The sequence below is a fragment of the Amblyraja radiata genome, chromosome 1 (assembly GCF_010909765.2).
Source record: "Amblyraja radiata isolate CabotCenter1 chromosome 1, sAmbRad1.1.pri, whole genome shotgun sequence".
In the NCBI taxonomy this organism is placed as follows: domain Eukaryota; kingdom Metazoa; phylum Chordata; class Chondrichthyes; order Rajiformes; family Rajidae; genus Amblyraja; species Amblyraja radiata.
Window position 1 is genome coordinate 53,604,129 of NC_045956.1, and position 21,461 is coordinate 53,625,589.

Genomic DNA, 21,461 nt, shown 5'->3' on the forward strand with positions numbered 1-21,461 from the left:
TCAGGTTGTGCAGAACACATGCTGCATATACTATACTCTCCACATTCTTGGGCCTCTGCTCCATTGTCTTGAGCAAGCATCTAAATCTGTTTGCCAAGATGCCAAAAGAATTTTCTACTACCCTCCTGGCCCTTGACAGCCTGTAATTGAAGATCCTGTTCCCTAGTTAGATTCCTCTGTGGATATGGCTTCATAATCCAGGGCTGTAGTGCAAAAGCTTCATCAGCAACCATTGCATATGGGATGTCCGGGCTGTCTTCTCCTGACAGAGGTTCTGGATCAGGCATGCCTGCTGTTCCATTTTCTTTCCAAGCCAGGTTTCTTTCCAAATCCGGCCATCACCAACACTTCCAGGTGTGCCCACATCCACATACAGGAAGTTGTAGTTATAATCAACCACCGCCATGAGTACCATTGAGTGGAATTTCTTGTAATTGAAATAATTTGAGCCACCTCCGGGTGGTTTACGAATTGCCACATGCTTGCCATCCAAAGCCCCACATGTGTGAGCAAAGTTCTACCTGTTTTCAAACCCCAGTGCAACTCTCTTCCACGCATCTGGTGTACTGGGGCATTCCATCACTTCAGCTGAATAAAATTGGATGATCGCCTCACAGGTTTCTCGGACAATATCACAGATGCTGTTGGTGGCGACAAGAAAATTGTAAGATAGACTTTTATAAGAATCGCCTGAGGCCAAGTAGCGGAGGGTGATTGCTATGCGCAACCCTGGTTCCAGTGCCTTTCTCATTACAGTGTCAGTCTTCTTCAGCAGAGGTCCCAAATTATTCTTTAACTCATTAAAGAGCTCGGGTGAAATTCTGACAAAGTTTTTGAATGCACTTTTATCCTCTTCGCACAGCACATTAAGCAGTTGCTCATATTGTCCAAATTGAGGTCTCCGTTGAAACATGGGCTTAACCCAGTGAGACTTCCTCTTAATTCTCTTTTTAATTAATCTCACCCTTCTGCCTTCACGCAAGCGTTTTCGATGCACATGTTGCGCTAATGCATACAGCGCGTCAATGAAAATAACAACCAGCCTGTACTCGAACCAACTTTGTATAGGCATGTCTGCAAATGAGCCAATTCTACGAACGGAGGATATTTATATAGTGTGTGAAAAAAAGTGACATAATTTGTGCCACGTGATTAACTACACTACAGTCCACGATGTTCATTCACGATTAACGGGAAAGATCGGGAGACGGACAAGTCACTCGCACAAATGACAGAATTGCCGAGTACCGTGGGAACTCTTCCCCCCGTTATATCATGCGGAACTCGTGCTGGACCACGACCACTTCACTCTGGTGACATCTTGCGTCAGGTCGCACCGTGAGAACCGGCCATTAGTGAGAAACGTTCCATTAAGCAAAGAAACATTCTACCAGGTAAAGTAAACAATTTGGACAAGGCCCCTCTCCTTGACCAATCACGAGTAACAGCGCAAAGACCATGCAACATAGTTAGCAACATTTTTATAACCCATCATTTCCCAACCAATCCTAAGCATGCATTTGCAGCAGGACCTAGCTCCTTCTCATACATATTAACAATAAAAGGACATCAACCTTTATTCAACCTCGTCCCAGGCCACAGACACTCTGGAGCCATGATCCTCATGGACTTTGCAGCTTTTGCAAAAGATGGCAAGCAGGCTTTACAAAAGCAGAAATCCTCAATTTTGTCAGGTACCCAAAATGACCAATATTATCACCACTACTTATGAAATAAAACATAACACCTTTAAAAAGTCATTTGGACAGGTTCGTGGCCAGGAAAGGTATACAGGGATATGGGCCTAACATGGGCAGGGGGACTAACTCTCATCTTGTTTGTTTCGATGTGTGCATGTGTGATTGCGTGTCTGCGATCTCTGATTTGGTGATGTCATCAAATTACGCCAAAATGGTACACGCTAGAGCTACAATTTTTGCACCACCTTACTCACAATTGTCATGTGGTGGTTTGTATTGATGTTCAGATTGACATTTAAAACTTAAAAACAATTTAAACAGCGCCCCAACTTGCCCTTAGCAGCATATGATGTCACAATGGGATCTAATTTACATAAACTGCCCGTTCAATTATAAAATTTGAGATTTTCATGGTGGGGGTGGGGTGGTTGGTGGTGGTGGGATGGGAGGTGAGCGCTGTCACCGCCCCCCCACCAAAAGAAAAAGTGGTTTTCATTGTGGGGGTGGGAGGGGGTGGAATGGGAGAGGTTTCATAAATGCCCTTTCATTTACGGAGCCGGGGGAGGGGGAAGAGGCAACCAGCGGGATCTCATTTACATTTTTTAAAACTCGCTGTCCCCGATAAATGCACGCTGGACACAGACACGGACACAGACAGGGCTCCTCCCTCCCCCTCCCACGGCTCATGACGGGAGCCTCAAAAACTCACTGACTGACTTTCTGTTATTTTTAAATGCCGCATGCATAACTGAAAGTCTTCCCGGAGTGCGGCATTTGAAATGACCGCGGCGCGGAACCCGCAGCGAGGTCTGGGGGCGGCGGCCTTCCAGAGAGAGATATAGAAAGAGACAGGGAGAGAGAGATATAGAAAGAGACAGGGAGAGAGAGACGGAAAGAGACACAGAGAGATACAGACAATGAGAGAGACACAGACAGAGAGAGAGAGACAGGCAGAGAGAGAGACAGGCAGAGAGAGAGACAGGCAGAGAGAGAGACAGGCAGAGAGAGACAGACAGAGAGAGAGACAGACAGACAGACAAAGAGAGAGACAGACAGACAGACAAAGAGAGAGAGAGACAGTCATACAGAGAGAGAGAGAGAGAGAGAGAGAGACAGACAGAGAGAGAGAGAGACAGGGAGAGAGACAGGGAGAGAGAGAGAGAGAGAGAAACAGACAGAGAGAGAGACAGACAGAGAGAGAAACAGACACAGAGAGAGACAGACACAGAGAGAGACAGACAGAGAGAGAGACAGACAGAGAGAGGTTTATGGGTGGAAAGGAAGATAGGAAAGGAGGGGGAAGATTGGTGAAGGGAAAATAGTCACAAAGTGCTGGAGTAACTCAGTGGGTCAGGCAGCATCTGCAGAGAATATAAATAGGCGACGTTTCACAGAATGCTGGAGTAACTCAGCGAGTCAGGCAGCATCTGTGGAGAACATGGATAGGTAACATATCACAGAGTGCTGGAGTAACTCTGAGTCAGGCAGCATCTGTGGAGAACATGGATAGGTGATATGTCACAGAGTGCTAGAGTAACTCAGTGGGTCAGGCAGCATCTCTGGAGAAAATGTATAGATTATAGTTCGGGTCAAGACCGTTCTTCAGTAATATTCATGATGTGCCATGCATAGACATTCCTGAATGTTACCCAAACCATCGTGAGCTGCTTTGTTACGGTGCTTGCCCTCTCCTATAACATCTCTGCTGTCTTGGGTGATGCAGGACAGGACACAAGCTTTGGGACCCGGTGTGAAGCTGTTGCCGTCTGTCCCAGCCTGGTAAAAACTTGGATGGAATGGATTTGGAGAGGATGTTTCCACTAGTGGGAGAGTCTAGGACCAGTGGCCACAGCCTCAGAATTAAAAGACATTCCTTTAGGAAGGAGATGAGCAGGAATTTCTTAAGTTAGAGGGTGGTGAACTGTGGAATTCATTGCCACAGACAGCTGTGGAGGTCAAGTCAATGGACATTTTTCAGGAGGAGATTGATAGATTCTTGATTGATACGGGTGTCAGAGTTAATGGGAGAAGGCAGGAGAATGGGTTTGAGAGGGGAAGATAGAGTCATAGAGTGATACAGTGTGGAAACAGGCCCTTCGGCCCAGCATGTCCCATCTGCACTAGTCCCACCTGCCCACGTTTGATCCAGATCCCTCTGAACCTGTCCTATCCATGTACCTGTCTAACTGTTTCTTAAATGTTGCGATAGTCCCTGCCTCAACTACCTCCTCTGGCAGCTTGTTCCATACACCTACCACCCTTTGTGTGAAAAACATACCCCACAGATTCCTATTAAATCTTTTGCCCTTCACCTTAAACTTATGTCCTCTGCTCCTCGATTCACTTACTCTGGGCAAAAGACTCAACCATATCTATTCAAATCATGATTTTATACACCTCTATTAGATCATCCCTCATCCTCCTATGCTCCATGAAATAGAGTCCCAGCCTACTCAACCTCTCCCTATAGCTCTGGCCCTCTAGTGCTGGCAACATCCTCGTAAATCTTCACTGTACCCTTTCCAGTTTGATGACATCTTTCCTATAACATGGTGCCCAGAACTGAACACAATACTCTGAATGCGGTCTCACCAACTTCTTATGCAACTGCAACATGACCTCCCAACTTCTATACTCAGCCTGACCCGGTGAGTTACTCCAGCACTCTGTGAAACGTCACAGAACAGGGCAAGATTAGCAAGTTTGCTGATGATACAGAAGTGAGTGGTTTTGCAGATAGTGAAGATGGTTGTGAAAGATTGCAGCAAAATCTGGATCAATTAGCCAGGTGGGCAGAGGAATAGTTGATGGTTGCATGGTTCTTTGAAGGTCGTGTCGCAGGTATATCAGGTGGTCAAAAAGTATTTTGGCACTTTGGCCCTCATCAGTCAGAGGGAAGTCATGTTGCAGTTGTATAAGAAGTTGGGAAGTCATGTTGCAGTTGTATAAGACGTTGGTGAGACCGCATTTAGAATATTGTGTTCAGTTCTGGGCGCCATGTTATAGGAAAATGTGAAACTGAAAAGAGTACAGAGATCCCCATCCTGGATCAGTCCAATCAGGGTGGTGTCATCCGCAAACTTGAGAAGCTTGACAGAGGTGTCTGTGGAGGGGCAGTCATTGGGTGTGAAGTGGTGATTGGAGTGGGGTGGGTGTAGAAGGGCCCATTCTTTGCAGACTGAGGTCAGGCTGTGAGTGGGTGTGAAGTGTTGGTTGGGGTGGGAAAGGGTCCACTCTTTTCATGCTGGAGTCTTGCCTTAAGTAGGTGTGAAGTGGTGAATGGGAAGGAGAGGGTGCAGGGTCCATTCTTTGCAGACTGGGGTCTGGCTGTGTTTGTTGGGGAAGGGGTACCAGGGTAACGTTTCTGATTTTCAAGCCTGCAGTAAAACTCATTCAGGTCGTTCGTCAGCTGACGATTGTCCAAAGAGTGGGGGGGGGGGGGGGGTTTGTTCTTATAGCTGGTGATTTCTTGCATGCCCTTCCAAACTGAAGAAGTGTCACTAGCTGAGAACTTGCTCCTCAACTTCTCAGAGTACCTTTCCTTGACAGCTCTGATTCCTCTTCTCAGCTCTTTATCGATTAGGCAAACTTTTAACTCTTTAACGATTAGGCTATCGGCTTGACGCACATTTGCCCCAGCCCCCCCCCCCCCCCCCTCCCCCCGATCTCAAAATGGAAATGTTACATCTGTATATAATGATCCCATTAAAATGTGTATTTATGTCACAAACTATGGAATTCATTTTTTCAGTATTGTTATCAAGGAAAAGAAAGCAGTTCCAATTGTTTGATATTATTTGATATTGTTTAATATTATTCATATGGAGGAGAAAATATAATAGCTGTAAAACCTACCTTAATTTTGCAATCTCACTCAATATAATCCCCTCAGTGGGGGTGGCGTGGTCCCAGCGGGGGTGGCGTGTGCCCAGCGTGGGTCAGCGAGGGTGGCGTGGACCCAGCAGGGGTCAGCTGGGGTGACGTGGGCCCAGCAGGGGTGGCGTGGGCACAGCGGGGGTAGCGTAGACCCAGCAGGGGTCAGCAGGAGTGGCGTGGACCCAGAGGGGGTGGCGTGGGCCCAGCAGAGGTCAGCGAGGGTGGCGTGGACCCAGCAGGGGTCAGCAGGGGTGGCGTGGGCCCAGCGGGGGTGGCGTGGGCCCAGCGGGGGTGGCGTGGGCCCAGCGGGGGTGGCGTGAGCCCAGCGGGGGTGGCGTGAGCCCAGCGGGGGTGGAATGAGCCCAGCGGGGGTGGCATGAGCCTAGCGGGGGTGGCGTGGGCCCAGCAGGGGTGGTGTGGGGGGAAGATGGCTTGGGCCCCGGCGGCGGGGGGAGGCGAGGAAGGGGGAAAAAAAGGGGGGTGCGGTCGCACCCAACGCACCCCCCCTTCGGACAGCCATGGAGACAGACAGAGAAAGACAGACAGAAAAGGAGACAGAGAGACGGTGAATGACCAACATGCACATATATACGCACACACTAATCGACATTAACTAACACTAAGAAATTAATACTGAATTGCTAAGCTTGCTATTGTGTTGTACTGCTTACAGCTACAAGAACGTGTAGAAATCAATAAAGGGCTATCGGCCTATTGCAAGTTTATGTACAGGGACATATCTATCCATGCACTGTATACTTGTATTTATACTTATGCATTTCAAATATGTATGTCATGTTTTATACTTTGGCAATATAACAATGTTTTTTTATCATGCCAATAAAGTTTTTAAATTGAAATTGAAAATTGAATTGAGAGTGACAGACAGAGAGACAGAGACAGAGAGAGAGAGAGAGAGAGAGAGAGAGAGATGCGTGTGCATGTGTGTGCTGAAAATTTCCTGCTTTATTTCTTCAGTAATTAATAAAAATGTTCACAAATCCGATCCAACTTTCTATTCAAAACGCCTGTTTTCCCCCTGCTAATGATGTGACAATGGATCTGCCGTCTGCTCGCGCTGCGACCGAGACACCTCCCACCCCTCCCTCCTCCCCCCGTTGTTCGAAAGTCGCCCTGTCGAATTCCCAAGAGCTTTGGTCGACGAACGCTCGCACCTCGGCTTGGGTTTCCCAACAACTCCCGAGAGCTTCTCTGCCCCCTTTTCCCCTCTTCCTCCCCCCCCTTTCCCCTCATTCTCTTCCCCCCCCTCCCTTCTTCCCCCTCCCCCCACCCTCTTCCTTTCCCCCTCTGCCTTCCCCCCTCTCTCTCTTTCTGCCCCTTCTCTCTCTCTACCCCTCTCTCTGCCCCCTCTCTCTCTGCCCCTCTCTTTGTCCCTCACTCTCTCTGCCCCTCTCTCTCTCTCTGCCTCCCCCCCCCCCTCTCTCTTTCTATCTCTCTCTGCCCCCCCTCTCCCTCTCTGCCCCTCCCCTCTCTCTCTGCCCTCTAGATCAAGTGGGACCCGTTGGGTCCCGTCCCCTCAACGCACGGTTGCAGGGTTGGGGTGCAGCCTGTGGCGTCACACACACACTAACTGCTCCTCACACACACTAACCACCCCCTTTGATATTATATTAATATTATTCATTCGTTCCTTTTACCCCATCCCCGCCCTATCCACTCATGCATAGCCCCCAACTCACAGGCGCGTCTAGAGAGGGAGAGGGAGGGGGGCAGTAGAGAGAGAGTGGGCAGAGACACAGAGATGGGTAGAGACACAGAGAGGGAGAGAGGGGCAGAGAGAGAGAGGCAGAGAGAGAGAGAGAGAGAGAGAGATAGGGGGCAGAGAGAGAGAGGGGCAGAGAGAGAGGGGCAGAGAGAGAGGGGGAGAGAGAGGGGCAGAGAGAGAGAGGGGGGCAGAGAGAGAGAGAGGGGGGCAGAGAGAGAGAGAGAGAGAGAGAGAGAGAGGGGCAGGGAGAGAGAGAGAGGGGCAGAGGGGAAGAGGAGGGGGGAAAAGAAGGGGTTACAGGTAATTGATCGTCTGATTGAATGGTTACAAAATAACAACCTTGCTCTCAAAGTCAGAAAGACCAAGGAGCTGATTGTTGCCTTTAGAAAAGGGAGGACAAGGATCCACTAACCTTTCATCATCAATGGGTTGGTGGTAGAGTCCACAACTTCAAGATCCTCGGTGTGCATATCTCTGAAGAACTGTTCTGGGTCAAGCCCATTGATGCAATCATAAATAAAGCCCATCAATGCCTCTGCTTCCTTAAAAGATCAGGAGTTTCGGTATGTTGACGAATACACTCTTGAATTACTACAGATGTACGGTAGAGGGCATATTGATTTGTTGCTTCCAGTCTGGTTCAGCAATTTGAACGCCCAGAAATAAAGAAGATTACAAGGTGTGGTGGACGCTGCCTGAGTACTGACCTCCGACCATCAAAAGGCAGCCAGCATCATCGAGGACCTGCACGACTCAGGCTACACTATCATTTAATTCCCGCCCTCGGGAAGAAGGTATAAGAGTCTGAAAACCATGATATCCAGGTTCAGGAACAGCTACTTCCCAACAATCATCAGGTTCTTGAACACGACAAACACTTATTCCACTGTACATTTACTCTTCGTTGCAACCAAGGACTTTTTAATTTGTTGATTTTTTTCTTTATTATGTATCTATGAGTATTGATATATACAGTCTTGTTATGCACTGCTAGTAAGATTTTCACTTTTCTATTTTTGGTATATATGTCAACTCTCTTGACTTGAGGGTTTACCCTACCCTGGATAAAAGACTGCCTTCACCCAATCTATTCCCCTCAGGTGTTTATACACCTCTGACCCTTCAGATTCCTACACTCCAATTTCTCCACTCAGATTCCTATTTCTCCACCTCTCGCCTTTATCCACCCATCACACAATCAACCTCCCTCTAACCTATACCCACCTATCACTTGCCAGAAAAGACACAAAGTGCTGGAGTAACTCAGCAGGTTACTCCAGCTCTTTGTATCCTTTTATGTATTAACTAGCTTCTGCTGTTCCTTATTTCTACATTATCACTTGTCCTGCCCTCACTCCCTTCCAGTTTTCTCTGGGTAAATGACTGCAAATTCACCCTATCTACTCCCCTCGTGATTTTATACCCTTCAGATGTCTAGACTGCAAGGAGACAACCCCTTTGACCGCCATCTGCCAATCCACCCTCCCCCTCACCTGCAGTTCCTATCCCTTGTCAGACTTTGTCCTGCCCACACCCCTCTTCCATAGAAACATAGAAAATAGATGCAGGAGTAGGCCATTCGGCCCTTCGAGCCTGCACCGTCATTCAATATGATCATGGCTGATCATCCAACTCAGTATCCTGTACCTGCCTTCTCTCCATACCCCCTGATCCCTTTAGCCTCAAGGGCCACATCTAACTCCCTCTTAAATATAGCCAATTAACTAGCCTCAACTACATTCTGTGGCAGAAAATTCCAGAGATTCACCACTCTCTGTGTGAAAAATGTTTTCCTCATCTCGGTCCTAAAAGAACCCCCCTTTATCCTTAAACTGTGACCCCTTGTTCTGGACTTCCCCAACATTGGGAACAATCTTCCTGCATCTAGCCTGTCCAACCCCTTAAGAATTTTGTAAGTTTCTATAAGATACCCCCTCAATCTTCTAAATTCTAGCGGGTACAAACCGAGTCTATCCAGTCTTTCTTCATATGAAAGTCCTGACTTCCCAGGAATCAGTCTGGTGAACCTTCTCTGTACTCCCTCTATGGCAAGAATGTCTTTCCTCAGATTAGGAGACCAAAACTGTACACAATACTCCAGGTGTGGTCTCACCAAGACCCTGTACAACTGCAGTAGAACCTCCCTGCTCCTATACTCAAATCCTTTTCCTTTCCAGCTTTATCCTCTCTACTACAATCAGTTCGAAGAAGGATCCTGAACCTAAACATCTCCTATCCATTCCCTCCACAGATGCTGCCTGACCCGCTGAGTTCCTCCAGTACTTTATCTTTCGCTCAGGACTCCAGCATCTGCAGTTCCTTGTGTCGCCATCATGGGGGCCGTCGGCGCGCTTGTTCAAGTTGAACTACAACTCCCAGAGGGTAACGCGGCGCCGGGCGGTCACGTGATTCTTTCGTCGGCTCCACTTCCTCTCCCATCTCCACTGAACTACAACTCCCAGAAGGCGCTGAGCGGTCACGTGACCCCATCTTCCTGTCCCCCTCGTTCTTCGGCGAGCTGCGCCGCCCACGGACGTGTTGGACATCTCTCCGCGTCCCCGACCCTTTCCGAGGGAGACATTGCGACCGGCGCTTCACAGCTGAGGTAAATATGCTCTGCCACTCGACACTGCCGCCCGAGTTTTATAAATGAGATCCATGCCCGCGTCGTCCCCGCTGTGTTTGGCGAACAGGTTTACCGATGCCAACGCCCTCCACTCTGCTCTGTTCTCAGAAAAAATATTCGGCGTTTTTAACGAAGAAATGTGTGCGATTTACCGTCGCCTGAAACAAGGCGATAAGGGGCGCCTTTGGTTTTAATGGAACATTTATTGACAAGTAGGCATCGCGGCGGCGGCCTCTCTGGGGTCCTGGCGTTGCGCAGCAAGGCCTGTGACGTCACGGCGGCGGCGGGGGGGAGCGGGTTATAAATAGCGCGGGGCAGCGGCGGCAGAACGACGGGGATAACAACAACAAGAGTTCAACAACAACATCAATAACAACAACAACAGTGCGGCTGGAGTGTACAACAGTAGCGGCGCGGTCAGTGCAGTCAGTGGGTGTGCAGCAGCGGGGTCAGTGTAGTGGGTTGTGCTGCAGCGGAGTCAGTGTAGTAGCGGTGTCAATACAACGAGTGTACACTTGCAGCAGCAACAGCAGCAACGTGGGCCTGGTCGGTTGACCAGCGGACGCGAGCTGATTGCCGGTAACCGTGGAAACCGCCCGCGCCGCGTTCCATGCTCTTGGCCCGCGCGGGGCCGGCGTGCTGCATCGCTAATGCAATGGAGCAGAGGGACGAGTGTAATGTAGACACAAGAAACTGCTTGTCTCAAGATCTGGACCGTCGCCTCTACATGTTCTCTAGACGGGCTGAGTTACTCCAGCATTTTGTGTATTTTTTCGAGGAAAGGGTTTAATACATCCGCCCCCCCACCCGTAGTTTCTGCAGCGTATTGTGGCGGTGGAGGTTGGCAATACTTACATGCGACAGGTTTAGGTTTATTATTGTCACGTGTACAGAGCTATAGTAAAAAGTCTTGTTTTACATACTATTAGATAATACTCTACAAAAATACAATCAACCCGAACTCAAGTACAATAGGAAGTGAGGGGGAAAGGTATGGAGTACAACATTTTGTTCTCAGTGTTGTAGCTCCAGGGGCAAAGCCCAATGTTTGCAGCAGCATCAACCCTCGCCCTGCCTCCACATGTACTTTAACTGTCATTCACTCTGGGTAGCTGTCTTATTTTGGTATAATCTCCTGGCCGAGCTGCATTTACTAATGACAATTGTTGTAAAACATTTGCTTTGAAAATTAAAATGTAATTTTGGCTTACATTTTCTATTTGTGTTGAGAGCAAAAGTTTACCATTTAAAAAAATATTTATCTGGATGCTTTTAGCATGCTTTAAATATTTATTGCTATTTATAAAGTCTTGTGTTCCTGGTTGAAGATATACGGTTACTTAAAGGAAAGAGGAACTAGGGAGGGGTGTAGAATGAAAAGTAAGCCACTGAGAGTTGAGGCACTAGTAGAAGCAGAGGTGAAGTTGGACTCTAGCCTTGACATAATGATTTGAAGGATTAAATTGGGGGATGGAAGTTAGATATTGCTGGGGATGGCAAGGTAAGGCCAATCCCTGGATAGTAAGGATGAAGGATAATGGAGACGCATGCAACTACAAATGCTGGTATTTTGAGCAAAACAGAGTGCTGGAGTAACTCAGCAGATCAAGCAGCATCTGTGGAGGGAATGGATATGTGATATTTCAGGATGGGACCCTTCAGGTTATGAAATATATAATATGAGCTGCAAGGGTGCTATGAATGTGGAGCTTTGAACTTGGTTTAATATCAGCAATCTACAGATACTTCAGTATTAATATTTGTCTTTCTTTTTAGAAAATGCCAGCCATTAAACTGCAGAGTTCAGATGGAGAGATCTTTGAGGTCGACGTAGAAATAGCAAAACAATCCATCACTATCAAGACTATGTTGGAAGGTATAAGCTCTGAAATAATATTTTTAATTATCTAACTGGCTGGATTTCATGCATTAAATGTTTACCTGCTACTGTTGTGCAAAATTTGGGTGAAGGCTTAAGTGTTCAGATTTACAGTGACTGTTTTGCCATTCAGTATGTATTGCAAGGTAATTGCATAATTGTTTTCTAATGAAGAATTGGTTCTTCTTAGCTGGAATTTGAATTGTTTGTGTTTTATTATCAGGACTAAGTTTGAATTTTTTGAATAACAGATTCTAGAATCTTCCCAGTGATTCTTAATATGCATAATAAATAAGCAGATCTCTTGCAGTCTAGTTTTGTATGCCTGAGGTTAATCCCCCCCCATTTTCTCAGTAACACAGATGCACAGTTATCATTACCAAGTCAAAGATAAATTGTTTCCTTCTTCGTAGACATAGTACCAGAAAGGATTTACTTTGTTTTCTTAGGTGGGTCTACAGGCAGTTATCGTTTTACCAATATTTAACTATAATGAAAAATGTCTATACATCAACCAGCCCCTGCTTGACTGTATTTTGTTCTGTTTATGATTTTTTTCCCCATACCAAATGCTAATCTTTCTGCACACTGTGCCATGAGTTGACAGAATGTGCTTACTGCCGCTGAAACAATGCTGAACGCAGCAGGGGATTAACAGACCGCAATGCCAAAGCGGGAGACTATTGATAGATGTGGCAGCTATCCAGTGATAACGTGACTGCGCAGTAAATAAACTGGCAACAACCTTTCTGAAATAGGAATCTTTAATTTTTTTTGAAAAATCAGATAGTAGGAACTGGTCGTTAATAGTAGTAAGTGGTTCTGAAAGTGTAGGGAGAGAATTGGCGACACATACAGGACACATACAACAAAACCTAACCTGAAAACAATACTATTTTAACATTGGCAATTGTCTAGTCAGTTGCAGTGGAAAAAATCCACAAAAGCTTAAGAGTGTACCTAAATTGATAATGTGACAATAAACTGACCTTGAAACCTTGAGAGTGGATGCCAGTAATATGCAGTGTGCCTGGTAATATCGTAGAACCATACAGCACAGAAAGGGGCACTTCAGCCCAATATCATCCATGCTCACCAAAATGCCCAACTCGCTGACCAACATGTCCCATCTACACTAGTCCCACCTATCTGCATTTGGCTTGTATCCATCTAAAACTTTCTTATCCATGTACCTGATCAAGTGTCTCAGAGCCACTGAGAATTTCAGATTCTATTCCATTCCTGTGATGCTGAACATTTTCTGTTTTTATTGTAAAATTCTGCTGGACTAGAACTACACATTTCTGATTTTTGCATCACTATGAATGATTGAATTGCCATCTGCTTTGTTCCATATCCCAGATCTAGGAATGGATGATGGTGATGATGATCCAGTTCCACTACCAAATGTGAATGCTGCTATACTGAAAAAGGTAAGATGGCAACATGTTTTCTCTAAAATTTCTGGTGATGTACAGTTCCTGTACAACCATTCAATTAGGTTGATGAGTGTCATCCTTGGGAGGTTGAGTTCAAACCTCGCTGCAGAGATTTGAACACCCAATTCAGGCTATCTGTTAAGTGTGTACTGTTGGCGATAATATCTTTCAATCCAGCATGGTGCTTGAGGCTGATGTAAAAAATCCAGGGCACCTTTGCCACCCCCAAAGAGTTATTTCGGGTATCCTGACAGTTTCATAGATAACGCGGTGAAAGCTGTTGTGTTAATTCTATGCTGCCATGTTGTGTACAATGTGTTCCTTCATCGTAATAGTAACTACATTGATTGGTTGAAAGATACAGCTTGGAAACGGGGTCTTCAGACCACTGAGTCACACTAATGCTTTGTTATCCGACTCCCTACACACTGGGGATAATTTTAGAGGCAAATTAATCTACAAACCCACACGTCTTTTGGAAGTGGGAGGAAACACGTGCATTTACAAACTCCACACAGACAGCATCCTAGGCCAAGATCAAACCCAGGTCTTTGGTGCTGTGAGACGGCAGCTGTACCACTGCTGCCCCAAAAATAATTACCGTATGAATTACCAATGAAGACGCTATTCTTTTACCCAAAAATAAGGCACGAAAATTTACCTGCGTCTTGGAGGCCGAAGGTTAAGTTGTTAGCCAAGAAAGATAGACTTGGCTATCCCTCAGTACAGCAACATCAAGAACGATGTTGCTGTACTAAGGTATAGCCAAGTCTATCCTTCATTGCTGGCAGCTGATGGGAAGCGGCTGCAAAGGGACAGCGGCGCTGGGGGGGGGGGGAGAGTTCCTTTCACAGCGTGTGAGGAGTCTGGCCAGGGTTAGCACGGCCTGGGCTGCACAAATTGGCTGGGCCGCCAGGGGTAAAGTTGCGGGGAGGGCAAGAGCAACTCACTCACCACTGCCGCGGCGCTCCGGGCGGCGGAGCCACCGCATTGTGGCCAGGGAAGGAAGTAAATCGGGTGGCTGCGAGCGGCCGATAGGACCAGACAGTGAAACTAGCTGCCACCTCAGCGCCATCTGCCGGCCCGCTCGCCTCTGGCAGTGCTCTCGTGTGAACACCTCTCTCTTGTCGCTCGACAGTCTCGCTCTTGTCAGCCGCTTCCTGCAAATTCTTCATTTCCGACTGCCACCGGGAGCATGACATGGCCTCACTTGCAGCGCTGGGTGACACTGCATGGCATTCGCTGCCCGGTCCGTGTCTTTCAATGTAAATCTGTATGGGGACATGCTTGGGAGGTGTGTGGCGGTTGTCGGTCAATTGAGAAGAACAGAGAGAATAAGAATGTTGCTGCCTTGTCAACAGATGCACACAAAAGCAGTTGGTATTAGTTTTGAAATTCTCATACTCCTATTTTTGACCTGGCTCGGAGACCGGACGGTTAGTGAACCAGCTCAAGAGCAAAGATCAAGAGCGGAGTGGGTCAGCGGGCGATGGATAACAGGACAGCGGGCGGTGGAGCTTACTCCTGTGTCAGCGCGAGTAACCTCAATTGGTCGCTTGAACTAGTATTGTCATTCAATAAGATCACAACTGATTCAACTTGTCCTGGTGTGCCCTGTTTTTCCTACTATCCACCTGCTGTCACCACCCCCACCCATTCAGTCATTCAGAATGGAGGAGATCTGGAAGCCTTATGCAAATTGAATTGTTGCTTTATTTTTTTTTTTTTTTGAGCGTGAGAAATTCTGTGTCCCGCCAGCCTTTTTTCAAAATGTAGCAACTCAAAATGGGGGTGCGTCTTCTTTGCCGGGAAATACGGTAGCTGCAATGACTTTCTAAAGTGATAAAAGCTGCTGAAGAAATACATTTTCTTGGACATACAGTTGACCCAGTTGGCTAAGCAGTTCTGATAACTAAAGATAGATACAAAAAACTGGAGTAACTCAGTAGGATAGGCAGCATCTGGAGAGAAGGAATGGGTGACATTTTGGTTAGAGACCATTCTTCTCAACCTAAAACGTCACCCATTCCTTCCCTCCAGAGATGCTGCCTGTCCTGCTGAGTTACTCTAGCTTTTGTGTCTATCTTTGGTTTAAACCAGCTCCCGCACTTCCTTCTTACACAAGTTCTGTTAGCTAAGTGTGTGCCGTTTTGACTGAAGTGTACAGACGCTGACAGACATTCAACTGACCCATTGTTTATGTAAGGTACACAAAATTGCTGGGGAAACTCAGCGGGTGCAGCAGCATCTATGGAGCGAAGGAAATAGGCGACGTTTCGGGCCGAAACCCTTCTTCAGACTCTATTGTTTATGTACGCAGGTTATCCAGTGGTGCACACATCACCGGGATGATCCTCCACCACCAGAAGATGATGAAAACAAAGAGAAAAGGACTGATGACATTCCTGTGTGGGATCAAGAGTTTCTGAAAGTTGACCAGGGCACTCTATTTGAATTAATTCTGGTTAGTATATCTTGCAATTTTTGGAAGTTTCTTTAAGCAATTGTTGGAAGCTTGTTCTTTGACTGTGATCCATGATATAGTGCTTTATGTAAGTAGGCTCTGACTAAATAATTTGGGCGTGGTGGTGTTTCAGTGTGTAAGTGGCCATAATTCTCTGCAGGATGTTATCAGTGGCGAGTTACTGTGTAGTCTCTTGCAGTTGGTAGACATCATAACCACATGGTAATGGAGGTGAAGGAAGTGAATGTTATGAATGGTGGGTGTGGTGCTGCTCTCTAATCCGGATGGAATAAATCATTTTAGTTGCCCTCAAGATAGGCGAACATTATTTCTTCACCATGACTTGTACCCATCTCAAGCTAGGGAAGGTTTGGGCGTTGGGTAATTGTTCATTTTTGTAGAGTGCAGTTTTTGTGGCCAGTATGTGTTTATGCGGCTCATCTAGCGATGTTTTGGCCATAAACCAAATGGGTCAAAATGCGTGTTTGTGCACCCCCTATAACCTTATCTACTGCATCTGGTATCAAGAGTAGAACAAGTGCTCGGTGCGCAGAAGTCCACTACATCTCCTGGTTGCCAACCATTTTAACTCCCCCTTCCAGTCCCATACTGGCCTTTCTGTTGTGGGCCGGCTCCATTGTGATCGTAAACCAGAGGAATCGCACTGCATATTCTGTTTGATGATAGCTTACAACCCAATTGTATGAACATTGAATTCTTTAATTTTAGGTGACCTTCAACAGTCTCCTCCATATAAGCCATAAGCCATTTGTATGTTGGGGGAGCTGAATCCTGCATGGCCATATTTTTATGATGGGTAATGACATTACTCCGATTGGAAATGCCTCCTTTCATCTTTGGGGAATTTCCATTGAAAGAATGGATCGACTGGGCTTCTATTCACTGGAATTTTGAAGGATGAGTGGGAATCTTATCGAAACGTATACAAATCTTAAGGGAGTGGACAGGCTAGATACAGGAAAAATATTCCCGATGTTCCTGATGTTGGGGGGAGGGGGGGGGAGTCCAGACTCGGGGGTCACAGATTAAGAATAAGGGGTAGGCCGTTTAGGATTGAGATGAGGAAAAGCTTTTCACCCAGAGGGTTGTAAATTGGTGGAATTCTCTGACACAGAAGGCAGTGGAGGCCAATTCACTGGATGTTTTCAAGAGAGTTAGATTTAGCTCCCAGGACTAACAGAATCAAGGGATATGGAGAGAAAGCAGGAATGGGTTTTGGATGATCAGCCATTATCATATTGAATGATGGTGCTGGCTTAAGGCCAAATGGCCGACTCCTGCACCTATTTTCTATGTTTCTAAGTGCATCAGCTCCTTGCTCCTGCTTTCTAGTTATGATCTCTAATTTGGTGTATTATTCATGCTGATTTTCCTGTTTAATTGATCCTACCTGCTGGCATGTTAGAGACTAGATTGAGTGGACGTGGAAAGGAGAGTCTTGAACCAAAGCGGTCTCAGACCGTTAGAATGGAGATGAGGATTTTTTTTTTTAGCCAGAGGGTGGTAAATGGAATTCATTGCCACAAATGGCAGTGGAGGCCAAGGTATTGGGTATCTTTAAAGCAGAGATTGATAGGTTCTTAATTAGGAAGATCAAAGTTTACTGGGAGAATGGGGTTAAGTGGGGGAAAAAAGATCAACCATTAAGTGGCTGAGTAGACCTCTGAACTGAATGGCATAATTCTACTCTGACGTCTTATCGTCTTAGGACAATTAAGAGTTGCACATCGACCTGATAGATGGCACATTTTCAAAGGTCACTAATGAATGATATTTTGAAAGGTCAGTGGTTTCTTGGTTTACTTTCCATTCGCTTAGGACCAAGACACACATTTTCTGGCCCTAATTAATCCTGAGTGAATGCTGTGAGCTTGTGCCCTGAACTGCTGTAGTACTTCAGGTGAGGGTAAAATGTTAGGGAGGGAGTTGAAGGAATGGCAATGAATCTCCATGTTGGGAAGATTCATGACTTGGGGGAAATACCACACGTTGATATGACCATGCTTGAAGTTCTTGCCCTCTGGCAGAAGTTGGAGATTAGGAAGTGCTGTTTGAGCTGTGCATTTTGTGCATTACACACTCGTTCCTTCAGCAGTGGCTGCAATGGTTTGGGTGTTGCCTGGGCATCAATCAGGTGGACTATTTGTTCTCAATCTGCTTGAGTATTGTTGGAGCTGCACCCAATCCAGACAAATGGTCTATATTCTGTAAGTTCTTGCTTATTCTGTGTAGATGACGGGAAGTCCTTGGGGTGTCAGGAGGTGAGGCACTTGTCTCTTGATAGTGCTTCTGTCCTCTTTAATCACAGTTGAGTTTCTGGGCAATGGTAATCACTTGGATATAGATGGTCAGGGACAGGGCCTTGTTAATGGCATTAAACATCAAGCTTGAGAAATTGGACCATCAGTTTTAGTTTACTTTATGGTCACGTGTACTGAGGTACAGTGAAAATCGCTTGTTGCGTGCTCATTACCAGTCAGCAGAAAGACAATACACGATTAGTGATAAATGATACATCATCAGTCTATTCTGAAATGTCGGTATTTTCTCGCATGCAGACACGATCTGCTTCGTTCTCTAAAAAGCTGGGAATGGAGTAGGACATGTGCATTCATCAATTCATGGTCTTTTCTGGATTGAGTCCATGACACAACCAATACTCTACAGTGCATGACTTGAATTTTGTATTCCTCTTTAACGTATTAAATATCTTGTATTTTAATAGGCGGCAAACTACCTTGATATAAAAGGGCTACTAGATGTAACTTGCAAAACAGTGGCCAACATGATTAAAGGAAAAACACCGGAAGAAATTCGCAAAACTTTCAATATCAAGAATGATTTTACTGAGGAAGAGGAAGCACAGGTACTGTCAGATCAGCTTTGAGCATTCATTGAAATTCCCAAAGCAGTTTTCTTTGAATTTTTGTTTTGGCACATTTAAGGTGACTTCTCTTAAAGGAAAGGATCATCCATTTCTCATCTTCCCTAGACGCATTGCTTGAAATATATACTGGGGATAATGTGATTATTCTAAACAATTCCTGGCCATGGTTTGCCTAGCATAAGAGCCAAAAGCTCCTTAATTAGCCCATTTCTTGTTAGATGGGCATCTGGAGCAAAGCTGATTACGTTACTTGAAATATTGAACTTATTTCAATCCGTTATTGTCTGATGGGGAAGTTTCCTCTGTATTAGAATGTATTACAACAGCATACAGAGCTCAAAGTCAACACTCCCATGCTACAAATAATTTGTCACTATGCAATTTTTATGATCTTGCCGTCATGTGGAGTAACGACAGACTAATTTGCGTACAATGCATTTTTGTTACTTTTATTTAAATTGGTGTTATTTAATTGACAATTTGAAGAACCTTTTATGAATTTTGTTTCTGCCCCCTTTCACTGGGTTGACTATTCCTTGCACATCCTGTGTATATACACTTGTGCATGCTCAGTGACATTCAAACGTGTGGTCAGATGAAGGATGGGGCTATAGGGATGGTGGAAAGATGATGGAACATTTACCTGAAGAAGGGTGCAGGAGGATGATATAAATGTACTTCTTTTTCAGGTACGGAAGGAGAACCAATGGTGCGAAGAGAAGTGACCCCAGTAGGAATCCTGCAACGCAGTGAAAAATCTCTGCTTGCACCATGTATTATATCACTAGCAGCCTGTGATTCCTTTAAATATAGTGACAAGATAACCATGCATAACATTTGTAACTAGTAATAATTTGAGCTTGCAGTGTGCTCCATGAAACCTTCTCTTAGCAAGTGGAGCAGTGACTATTTATTACTCCACTTTGACTTTATTGATCAGTGGAATGCAAGGTGTATAAAACTTTGGCAGTATGACAGCAATGATTTAGTACTTTAATTTATATTTAACGTTTACCTTTTTTCTGTGACTTTTTCAATGGCTACTTTGTTTTAAAATCATCCCCAAATCATTTTTGTGGTTCAACTTGTGCTTACTGGTGTATGGATTTTTTTTTGTGCCAATATTATCATATGGAATGAAATGCAACACACCTTCAGACTTGGTATCATACCAGAGATGTTTCAAAATATATTCCAATTTTTTAGATAATTTTAGGTACCATTCTCTTCCAGAATTTCTAAATAGTCCACAGTTGGCATAAATGTAAAAGCAGACAAAAGACTTGAGGTAGAACTAGTTTAAAGACCAGTATTGAAGGAAGTAATGGGACTTGTGTTCCATGTGAATGTTTAAATGCTTTGTGTTAAGTCATTGTCAGTCAAAATCCGTAAATCTGAGAAACTCTGTACTGCTGTACTATTTTGAATGTCCTGTTGGAGTGTCAAATTTGCTAGTTTTTGTTATGCGATGGAATACAATTGCTTATTTTGTGGTTTATTGTTTTCAAAATGAAACCTCATTAAATTACTTGTGGCATTTTTTCTGAAAGTAGATGAGTGCTTAATGGCTTGTTACACAAGTTACTCTAGGATTTGTTCTTCATAAATGATTTCCATTAGACTAAAAGCTATGTGATTCGGGGATTAACAGCACTAGTGATAATAGCTACAGAAGTCTGGAATACTCTTTCCTGGTCAAAGTTTCACAGTAAAGACGAAGGGAATGGATTAAACCAGATTTGTTGATGTAGTAAATTGACTCATCTGGACATGGGAAATAGCTTGAACTATGGTTCATATTATTTACATCTGAGGAAGAATCTCAAACCAGCCTTTAAAATTATTTGAGTGGAAAGAAGTATTTGATGCAATGCAAAGTCAATAGGTAATCATTGAAGAATAAAATTGAGATAATGCTGCAGTCAAGGTGGGGGTGGCTTTTAGTACTGATGTATGGATTTTGCATTGCAAACAATGCTAGATTGTGACCCTCTTCAAAGTATTCCCTTTGATCATCAGAGCAAGTTTACTTTAACTTCATTTATCATTTGTATTCCTAAAAGCAAGCGAGTCTTTACAGATAATTACATCTTAAATCTGAGTTGGGAGCATGTAAATTGCTTGAATCTACAAAACTTGTGGCTAATTAAACTCTTTTAAGATTTTTTTCTAGCTGTCTTGAAGCAATACTATTGGCCACCATTATGTAAATATTATATTGATCCATACAATATGGTTCAAGACCATATTAATGCTAGAATGCTTTATTCTTGCACCTATTAAAGTTAATTCTACAATCTGACTTTATGATTGATTGTCTATCTTCCCCTGTGAAGTTTGTATCATTCCATGTATGCATTAACCTTTCAATAGGGAGGATTGTTTTCCCTGGAATATAGTTAAACGGTTGATTTTATTGAAGTATTATCAAGAAATGAATCCTTTTGAAACTTTGCTTGTTTCTGCAGCATAAGGGGAAATAGCTGTTTATGTAAGAAATCATGTGTGTAAAGTGGTAATTTTCAGCAAATGTGATGTTTGATCAATTGTTAATTTTGAACAAAGGCAATAGGAATAAATTAAGTTGATGTATAGGGTTAGGTTCAGAAGTACTAAACAGGATTGGCTCAAATTTATCAGGCTGAAGCACAAGCAGAATTGAGTGACCAAGTGGAATAGTATTTAAGATTTGCTGTCTCTATAAGCAAGTCTCTCAAATTATCTTCCTTGGGATTTTTGGGTTCAAACAGCTGGCATTTCCAAAGCTGACTGTTGTAGACAGCTGAGGTTATAAACATGCATAAAGAGTGGGAATGTGGTTCACGTCTTGTACCTTGAAGGTA

The 21,461-nt window shown here is 44.8% G+C and overlaps 1 protein-coding gene across 2 annotated transcripts; it reads left to right on the forward strand.

The window, feature by feature from the left end:
* The first annotated feature begins 9,752 nt into the window (after window positions 1–9,752).
* LOC116973798 (S-phase kinase-associated protein 1) lies at window positions 9,753–20,920 on the forward strand. 2 transcript variants are annotated; one of them, XM_033022106.1, is made up of 6 exons: window positions 9,753–9,907; window positions 11,705–11,804; window positions 13,170–13,240; window positions 15,567–15,710; window positions 18,457–18,597; window positions 19,308–20,920. In XM_033022106.1, exons 2-6 carry the CDS (start codon window positions 11,708–11,710, stop codon window positions 19,341–19,343), a joined length of 489 nt encoding a protein of 162 aa, XP_032877997.1. In that variant the 5' UTR covers window positions 9,753–9,907; window positions 11,705–11,707; the 3' UTR covers window positions 19,344–20,920. The 2 variants fall into 2 exon arrangements, with proteins under 2 accessions (XP_032877997.1, XP_032877998.1); XM_033022107.1 differs by lacking the exon at window positions 9,753–9,907 and adding an exon at window positions 10,259–10,344.
* Window positions 20,921–21,461: the final 541 nt, after the last annotated feature.

What these genes read in the sequence shown, in the direction of transcription:
- LOC116973798 (XM_033022106.1), top strand. Translation starts at nt 11,708, where the DNA reads ATGCCAGCCATTAAACTGCAGAGTTCAGATGGAGAGATCTTTGAGGTC. An exon ending in ATGCTGCTATACTGAAAAAG is followed by an intron (nt 13,241 to 15,566) that starts GTAAGATGGCAA and finishes TTATGTACGCAG; the next exon opens with GTTATCCAGTGGTGCACACA. An exon ending in CTGAGGAAGAGGAAGCACAG is followed by an intron (nt 18,598 to 19,307) that starts GTACTGTCAGAT and finishes CTTCTTTTTCAG; the next exon opens with GTACGGAAGGAGAACCAATG.